Here is a 10,502-nt window from a genome sequence, read left to right as displayed (position 1 = left end):
AAATAGCCTCTTTCAAAATTTTAAAACATTTTTCACAATTTTCATCCCAAGACCATATAACATTATTTTTTAATAAATTTCTCAAAATTTGTGACTTATTTGATAAGTTTTCAATGAATGGACCCAAATAATTTACCATTCCCAAAAATCTTTGTAAATCTTTGACATTTTTAGGAGACGGCAACTCTAAAATAGCTTTGACTTTCTCTTTGTCAACTTTTACTCCTTCCTTACTAAAAATATAACCTAGGAAACATACTTCCTTGACTAAAAATTTACATTTCGACTTATTTAATTTTAAGTTGACTTCTCTAGCCCTTTCCAAGACTTTTCTTAACCTAACATTATGAATTTCTTCAGTTTCCCCATAAATTAAAAAATCGTCTACAAAAATTAATATACCTTCCAGATCTCCAAACAAATCTACCATAATCCTATAAAAAATTTCCGTTGCTGCGTTTATTCCAAACGGTAGTCTTAAATACCTGTACCTTCCAAATGGAGTTTGAAAAGTACATAAATCACTACTTTCTTCATCTAACTTCAATGACCAAAATCCAGAATAAGCATCTAGATGTGAAAAATATGCAGCACCTATAAGTTTTGATCTAATTTCATCAATATTTTTTAATGGAAAATATTCTCTCATTATGCAGTTATTTAATTTTCTAGGATCAAGACAAATTCTTAATTTACCTGACTCCTTGACAGTTATGACAACAGAATTTACACAAGAAGTAGGTTTAGTGACCTTTTCAATGACCTTCATCTTGTCCATGCGATCTAATTCCTCACGAAGTCTGTTTTGTAAGGCAAATGGGACTTTCCTCGGAGGATCAACGCACGGAACGGCATCTTGACGAAGTTTGAGATGAACGACAGGTGGTAAACATCCGAGACCCTGAAAAATGTCATTATATTCAGTAAATAGGGTGTTATGATCATATTGAACATTAAATATTCTTTTTATAATTCCAAATTTCTGAATAGTTTGAAGACCTAAGACTGATTGACATTCTATATTTGTGACAAAAAATATTATATTACTTATGACATTTCCATTGATTTGACATACAATATCACAATGACCAATAATAGGTATTTTATTACCTCCAAATCCTGACACTTTTGTAAAAACTTTTTGTAAAATTGTATTACATAAATTTAACTTTTTAAAGTTTGTCAATGACATTACATTTATATCAGCTCCTGTATCTAAGATACAGTCTAATGTTTTATTATTAATTATTATATCTATGTGCCATGCTTGACTTGAATAATTGTTATTATTAATATTTCTGATTGTTGCAATAAAATGACCCTCAGTGAAATTAGCACTGTCATCATTGGGTTTTGATGACTCTAAGTTTAAATTTCTGACTTTATTGTGACAATTATTTTTAAAACAATATTTAGCAAAATGACCAAAAGAATTACATGACCTGCATTTGACATTGACTGCTGGGCACTTGTAGCGATGATGCTGACCACATCTTCCACATGGATTGATATGACCACTTGACCTTGGCTGTGATGATGATGATGGTGACCCATGACGACTTGAAGATCCATACTGACTTGATCTTGACTGCGATGATGAGAATGACGGTGAACCATGACGACTTGAAGATCCATACTGACTTGATCTTCTTGAAGTTGACCCTCTTAGACTTGACTGACATGATGCTCTCGACTGTCTTGAAGTATTTTTATTATGACTGATTTGAAGAATATTTTCTGTGTGTGTTTGTTGGTTAATTTTCTCTGCATTGCTTTGTGACATTAAGATGGTTTTTGCAATTTCAATCGTTTTTTGCAATGACAATGAAGAATCTTGTAATAAGCGTTGACGGATATGATTTAAATTTGCACACATATTTGCAATAAATATGTCTCTTACCAGAGATTCTCTTAAATTTCCAAATTCACAATCCAAACTTAAATTTTCTAAGTCCAATAGAAAATTATTGATGTCTTCTGAATTATTTTGTTTTCGTGTAAAAAATGAATTTCTTATCATTGTTAAGTTTTTGTGAGGTGCAAAATATTCATCAAACTTTTTCTTGACTTGTTGTAGCGTGCTTGATTCCATATTCATGTTAAATGATTTGAAAATTTCCATACCTTTGGAGCCAATTGAATGAAGTAGAATTGCAATTTTTCTTTGTTCTGTAGCTTCTTCCAAACCTGACGCCACCAGGTATATTTCGTAGTCTTGCCACCAATTTTTCCATTTTGAATCATTATTTATATTATTTGACAACACTTGCAGATTTGACAGGGCATGAAAATCATGTTGTATGTGTGACTTTTGCGCGTCCTTCGCCATTTTGAATTATACTTAATATTTTTCAATTTATATTATTAACATCCAACTTCCAGTATTATTATATTATTACTATTGATCATCGATATCCCACTTCTGACACCATGTTTTGTTCTATTTAATGTGGATGACTTTATATTAAAACACTGATTGTATTTTATGAGATAGACTTTTATTCTTGTGACGGTTATACAGAGAGCTTGTTAGCATGACCACAGACGACAATACAATGTGTTACAATCACGTTTAGTACTAGTGATGTGCGACACCAATAGTGATGTTACACTGAGAAGAAATGGAGTTTTTGCGTGTTTTTATACACAATTATTCTTATAACTTTTTTAAAACGTGTCCGATTTTAATCATTTTTGAGTCGAAATGTGGGTAAATATTTGATGAAAGAATACACAAAAGGAAATTAGCCTAAACGAGATATTTGCGGCAAAATCTTTTTTTTTTTAAACACTGGGTCAAACCAGACCCATCACCGGAGTCGAGGTGTTAATAAAAATGGAACGATACACGCTTCAACAACGCATTGAAATGATTAAAACTCACTTGAGTGAATCAAATGCAAATCATCGGTGGCTTCGTCAACAAGCAAAATTGTCGCATCTGGGGCTCGGAAAACCCAAGAGTTATTGTTGAAAAGCCTCTCTATCCTCAACGTGTGACTGTTTGGTGCGGTTTATGGTCCGGAGTAGTCCTTTTTCGAAAATGAGGCTGGAGCAACAGTTGCGGTGAATGGATTGCGCTATCGAGAGATGACTAATGATTTTTTATGGCTGGAATTGGATGGTATTGATCTGGACAACGTTTACTTTCAACAAGACGGCGATACGTGCCACACAAGCAACGAAACCATTGATATTTTACGATTGAATATCAAAATAACACCTCTTATTGGAAAACCCTGTAGTACACCATGCACTACATTGCATACAAATCATTTCAAAATTTATCGTACAAGATCGCTGTCAGGCAATTTCTCTTCACCCTAGATTTGACTTCAAGGCAATTCATACAAAATCACACTAATGCTCCGTCCAGGGCTTTTTAGGTTATGATAATGACAAATTAAATTTAAATTCGGAAATGAATTTTTCAATCTGTAAGCACATGATCAATGATTTGTAAGAAAAAGTATTTCAACAACTTCGGTTCGTGGAATGTCAATAACAAATAATACAAAAGATACATCTCTCATTAAAGTGTGAAGCTACTAATTCAGTTTGGTGATTAATCAAAGATTTCAACCCGCAGGAACTTTTGAAATAATTCCAATAAATGTTTTTAAAATGGCCACATTCTGGCCAGCGGGCGCTCGCGGGTGTTTGCAAATTGGCCAAAACGTGGACAAAAACGCTCCAGTGTTAAGGCGATGCCAAAGATATTAGAAGAACGAGATGTGCTATGCGCAGTTCGTACTGAGTGGAATTGTTTTGCCGAGTCCGGTTTTGTTCACCAATACTACTGCACACCTTCGCTTACGCTAAGGCATCGCTAAGGTATCCGCACTAATACATAGAACAGATTTCTGTGCGTACACGTCCCGATACCGTTCAAAGTACCCTAATTAGGTAGTACTCCGGCTACGGTCCGGCGGCCAACATAGCATATCTCGTTCTTCTAATATCTTTGGGCGATGCTCTACGTCGTGTAATATTTTAAATTGAGCCGCTATCAATAACAACCCTTACGTAGATGGCGATAAGGTTTAAATTCCCGCTTAACACGATCCGCCTGTTTTGATTTATGCAAGAAAAAGACATGGCCAAAAAGTGCCTTTTATTTTATTTTGTTGATGTTCAGGCATAAATATTTTATTTTTTTTGATCATTTTATAAATAACTTAATTTGTCACATTATACAATAAAATCATAACCGAAAATGGGTTCGTAAGTAGGAGATTTTGAACTTTAAAGCAGTTTTCATGGGCCTTATACATTATTTTTTTATGGGCTTATAAAAAGACTTATCTAAAAAATACTCTATTTTTTCAAAGGCCAAGATGAATTCTATTCGCAGTATTTAATTAAAGCATCTGAAACATTTCTAGGCGACAAAATTTTCAAACCAAAAACCCATGATTTTGCATTACTACGTATGGCATCGCCTTAAGGAGGTTTTTCTTTATCTTGTGCCCTGCCCATCTCACTCTTTCTTTGTCATTGCTTTATTTTATAATTCACTTTTGAAATAAATCTATTTGAATTTCCATTTTATTTTATTGACCCGCTTCCCGACATCCGATCGAGCTAAAACTAGGCAGATAGACTAGTTGTCGATGACCATGCATTATTTCATACTTTTGTGGCATATACACGCAAACATATACACATTTCTCTGAAATTGGATGACATCACAATACCAACCCTATCGGCGTTTGGCGAGGTTGCTAGCGCAGTTGAGTCCCGTCCCTGGGAAGAAAGGTACAATCCTCAGAAAAAACGATTTATTTTTTAGGTTTCAGAAAAAATTTAAAAATTCATGGCAGTTTAAGAGCCAGTCCCTGGGGATAAAGATTCAATACAAATTTAAACTGGAAAACAGTATATTTTTTCTTTGAAATCGGCTATTAGCCAGCCTAAGAGATTGCGCAACTAGGTCGAAAATTAAAAAGAGATGTTTTTTTTTATTTTTTTTTTTATAGTGAATACCTTACAAGAGTCCCAACTGCTCCCGTCTGGAGCCAGTGAGACTATGGCATCCCCAATTGGGGGATGTTGTGAGGCTGAAGGTAAGTGGGGAAGGGAAAGAGGAAGGTGGGGAAGTACCTGGCTATTCAGATCTAGTCACTAAACACGGCTAAAGCCATTTGGAGCAACGTTTCAATTCTGAATGGTGGTCTTACACCAGGGCGATACTGGTGTAAGACCACCATTACAGTAATAAAACCATAACTTTGTTTAACAGTTGATTTTTTTTATATCCATATAGTTTTTGGAAGCATGTACGAAGCACGGGATGATTTTAGTATTCCTACGCCAGTAAATAGAACTAGCGAGTTTGGTATAGGATTTAAAAATGATAATTTGTAACAAGTACATTTTTTTAAATACATGCACATGACAGATTTACAGAAGAAAAACATATGGTTCTAAAAAGTAATTACAATAAAATGTTTTATTTTTAACGTAACTACCCAATCCAATGGAGAAAAAAACGTTTCTCGTGTTTGAGTTGGGGAGTAGTGCCATTATAATATACATAAGGTAAAGAAAAGAAAGAAAGTTTTTATTTATAAATTAAGAAAAAAACAAATATATATAGCATGATAACGAAAGTATAGATAATTAAATAGACTAATATACCAGTTAATAAATTAGATACACAGTATATGTAAATAAATTAAGAATATGGATAAAAATAATAGTATTACAATATTGAAGACAATATTTAAATATTACAATTTGAGGTTTTACTCAATAAAGTTATTCCGAAAAATAAATATTATTACATTTCGATTAATAAGTAGATGGTACGTGGGAAGTACATGGAGTTATAGTTATATATCTATTCAGTTGGAATAAAGCAGAGCTGATAATATTGCAAGAGTAGGTACATAATAAATTGCGACAATAAGCTATTTGTTAGTTCCAATGATGATATAATATTTCAAGAGTAGTATAACATTTATATATTTGATATAAATGATATCCTCACTGGGATCTCCCGTGCTGAGCATGTCATTTCCATATTATAAAAATATTCCTAGTATGGATAAAATAAATAATAATATATTAAATAGTGTTCTTGTGAAATAATTATAAATATATCACATGATGTTTTTTTCAGTTGAGTGGTTTGCATACAAATATGCAGCATGTGTGTCTCCATTTTTTTTTCTTTGAGAACATGAAGATTTGATGTCGAGACAAAAAAATTATAATCCACTGTGGGTCAGCATGTGACGATTCAAACCTACCTTACGGGAACATGAATAGTTACAGTAGGAACATAAAAAAGATTTTTCTCCACTGTGAGTCAGCATGTGACTTCTCAAACCTCCCTTCCGTGAACTCGAATAGCTACAGTTGGTACATGAAAAAGGTTTATCTCCACCGTGAGTCAGCCTGTGATTCTTCAAGTTTCCTTTTTGAGAACACGAAAAGTTGCAGTCGGGACAAGAAAAGGGCTTTTCTCCATTGTGAGTAAGCATGTGACTCCTTAAATCTCCCTTTCGTGAACTTGAATAGTTACAGTCGGAACATGAAAAAGGTTTTTCTTGACTGTGAGTCAGCATGTGTATCTTCAAATTTCCCTTAAGTGAACATGAATAGTTACAGTTGGAACATGAAAAGGGTTTTTCTTCACTATGAATCTGCATGTGACGCTTCAAACCTCCCCTTTGAGAAAACGAATAGTTGCAGTCTGGACAAGAAAAAGGTTTTGCTCCACTGTGGGTGTGAGTAAGTGTATGCCTCTTCAAATTTTCCTTTAGTGAAAATGAATAGCTACAGATGGAACATGAAAAAGGTTTTTCTCCACTGTGAGTCAGCATGTGACTCTTCAAATTTCCCATTCGTGATGATGAATAACTACAGTTGGTACACGAAAAAGGTTTTTCTCCACTGTGAGTTAGCATGTGACGCTTCAAATCTCCCCTTTGAGAACACGAATAGTTGCAGTCAAGACAAGAAAAGGGTTTTTCTCCACTGTGAGTCGGCATGTAAAGTTTCAAATCTCCCCTTTGAGAATACGAATAGTTGCAGTTAAGACAAGAACAGGGTTTTTCTCCACTGTGAGTCAGCATATGTGACTTTAAATGTCCCTTGTGAGAACTTGAACAGTCGGAGTCGGAATATGATAAAGATTTTTCCATACCATGGGAACAAGATAATGTGTTTTCCCCATGATGCGTCTTCATGTCTGTGAATAAGTCTGAAAAATACTGCGAATGAAACTTAATAGTACAGTTAAATAACGCAAAAGTTAGAAAAAACGAATTGTGAATATTGACAACAACAAAATCAGTTTTACCTTCTCTCTTGGTAATTTTTCCAGAGTGCTCTAAGCATTCGTTTTTAACGTCGAGGGGATCAATGCCAATCACCGGAAAAGGAACTCCAGTTCCATATTCTTCTAGCGGTCCTGGTTTTGACTTAATTATAACAGTCTCCACATTAATGCTACCTGGAATGAGAAATGAACAGATATGCCAAATAGCGCATGTAGAAAAATGGTCGACCCTTTCCCAAACAGACAACTAGAACAATAGAAGTTCCTTCAACGTTTTTATTTTATTTACTGGTTCTATGAATTGCAAATCACATTTGAAGCAATGTTAAAATAATGATAAAAAGGGCTGAGGAATCAACTATTGGGAGAGATTTTACTAGCGGATTTCATATTCTATTCTAGAGCATGGGATAGCATCACATAAGAGTTTTCATCTCTTAGTCACTGGAAAAATAATACATTTTGAATAAGCATGACAAATAAAATATATCATTATAAGAAAATACATTTTGTTAGAATTTGTGCACCCGCTAGAAAAATAGTATCATTACAAACTTTACAGTGTTTATGACTATTAAAGTTACATTTTCCCAAGTTTTTCGGTTATCATTAGTACTGTATCCTCGGCGTATGAAGTAATTTGTCTATGTAATGTAAGTTTTTAGATTTTCACGGCCAAAAGCATTTTTGTTGTTTGTTTTTGGGGTGTTATGCCGTGTTTATTTTATTTTATTTTATTTTTATTTAAGTACATAAAACAGGCATGGTGCCCAAAAATTTATATACATGGATGTTTAAATACATAATAATAACAAAATGATAATAACAAAAATAGTAACAAAAGGAAAATGTAAGTAATATTAATATTAATCTATTATAATAATATGTAAGCTAAATATGCAAGTAAATAACAAATAAGAATGGGTAAAAGGTAAATACAAATATGTTCATAAACTATTTGTTATTGTCACACCTGTACTGGTGAGACACTGATTAGGTAGGTACAATGTTGTTTCTCTTTAAATAAAGGGCTTCATCACAATATCAGCTTAATATGATTAAAGGTAATACATTTTTTTTGAAGTGTTTAAATTGGTCATTAAAAATGTCTATTTCATTATTAGAGCCATGTATAATGTTATAATTTCTTAATGTTCGCGGTACAGGGGAAAAATATCCTGTATTTGTGTGGTAGGCTTTAATATAGAAAATGTCTTTCATCCTCCTTGTTGATTTTCTTGATGGTATATTGATGTTAATTTGGGATAAAATGTTTGGTGTATCAACTGATGCATGTATAATTTTGTGTAGGAGCAGTACGTCAGAAAGTTTACGTCTGACCGTCAGTGAGTGTAGTTTATAGTGCAAAATTCGGTCATTATATGTTCCAAATTGACCAGATAAACCTTCACGATAAGCAATTACACGGGTTAGTTTCCTTTGTATGGATTCAATCCTATAATTATGAATCTCATAATTGGGAGACCAAATTGTTGATGCGTATTCGAGAATACTTCGCACAATTGATTTATATAATGTTAAAGTTAATTCTGTACTTTTAAAACAATTCGTGATTCTTAGCGTTAATCCTAATACTTGTGATGCACTTTTTGAAATTTTATCTACATGTTTATTGAAGCTAAGTGACGAGTCAAATGTCACGCCTAAGTCTTTGATTGAAGTTGTGTTTTGTAAAGGGATATTGTTAATGTGATATGTGTTTGAGAATTTATTAATGTTCTTTGTGAATGAAATTACGGCACATTTGTTTTCATTAAAATAAAAATCATTTAGTGTGCACCATTCATGTGTTGCGCTAACTCCTTCTTTAGCCTATGTCTATGTAATGATTGAAAGAAAATATCGTTAACATAACTGGTGAAAAGAATTGGTCCGAGCAATGTACCTTGTGGGTGCACATGTCCGGCCCATCTTAGTCTTTGGAGCCGTAAATGAGTAGAGAGTCTGGGAGCTTTGTAGATGTCATATAGCTCCTTATTGTGGCGGATTCTCCATGCCTCTCCGTGCACCGAATGCCAAGCACACGTGTACCAAAGAAGGTTCTCACAGGACACCCGGGAGGCAAACGAAAGGCGGGCAGACCTAGGCTGAGATGGGAGGACGATGTCAGGAAAGATGCCAGAGGATTACTCCATGTTGCAGATTGGAAGACAACGGCCGAGGACAGAAGGCGGTGGAGGCTTATGTTAAAGGAGGCCAAGGCTCGAAATGGGCTGTAGCGCCATTGAAGAAGAAGAAGAAGAAGAATGTACCTTGTGGGATTCCAAAGTCTAATATTTCTTTATCTATATTTTAGTTGGAAATCCATTTAATCGCGTTGTCTTTTATAACAATACTATTCAAATATTCTCGGTAGAATCTCACGGAATATGCTATCAAAATCATTTCTGATATTTTTACACTTATCTCATGTTTCTTATGTGTATAAAGTTACTTTAGCAATAGCATCTTGTATTAGAACTGTTTTTTGTGTAGAATTTTATTACTTTCTAGGAAATTGACCAATTATTTTTCACATTTTTTTAAAATATTTCCTATTTTTTAAATAAAACTATTAAACTTTTCAAATTACTTCGATAATGACGTCAATAAAAAAATATTTTTTTAACGATGAGAGTGGGCGCCATAAATGTATTTACCTTAATTGTTAAACATTTCAAAGCGGACATTTTCTAACATCTGAATTTAATCATACATTTTTAACTTACTGGCTGTCGCAGACTCCTCGAAAGATTGCATACATTCCTTCTTTATACCCGGAAGCTCTATATATATATCCGTATCAGCCATTTCACTCCCGCCTTCTTCCTGGGACCCTGGTTCCGTCTTGATGGAGACGGAAACCTTCTCGGGGTGTGGAAGATCCATGGTGGTACAGTGGTAACGTTACAATACTTGGTCCAAGCTCAGTAGATAATAGACCTGAAAGAGTACAATGTTTTTAGTCTTATTTGTGGGCAGTTGTTCGAATATTTGAAGCAAGTAGTTTGCATGACAAACATTTGTAAATAAGAATATAATTTGGACTGAATCTTGACCTTAAAGTTATGATATTTAAAGAATGGATGAATTTAGAGAAACTAGGGAAACCTTTCATACGCACATTTTATTTTAAAAATACATAGTTAGATAATAATTAGAAGTATATATTTCAGTTTCGGTAAATGGTAAATAATGCATTTTAATAATCATT

The 10,502-nt window shown here is 33.8% G+C and overlaps 1 protein-coding gene across 1 annotated transcript; it reads right to left on the bottom strand.

Moving 5' to 3' along the window:
• Positions 1 to 783: 783 nt before the first annotated feature.
• LOC149414454 (uncharacterized) lies at positions 784 to 10,177 on the bottom strand. The gene is made up of 5 exons (XM_089644177.1): positions 10,018 to 10,177; positions 7,310 to 7,462; positions 7,055 to 7,210; positions 1,489 to 1,693; positions 784 to 901 (listed from the first exon to the last, which is right to left on the bottom strand). The coding sequence occupies exons 1-5, from the start codon at positions 10,175 to 10,177 to the stop codon at positions 784 to 786; spliced, it is 792 nt and encodes a 263-aa protein (XP_089500303.1).
• Positions 10,178 to 10,502: the final 325 nt, after the last annotated feature.

This window comes from Hesperophylax consimilis, chromosome 20 (assembly GCF_061612785.1).
Source record: "Hesperophylax consimilis isolate HC1 chromosome 20, BYU_Hcon_1.0, whole genome shotgun sequence".
Taxonomy (NCBI): domain Eukaryota; kingdom Metazoa; phylum Arthropoda; class Insecta; order Trichoptera; family Limnephilidae; genus Hesperophylax; species Hesperophylax consimilis.
This window is presented reverse-complemented; position numbering and strand designations above follow the sequence as displayed.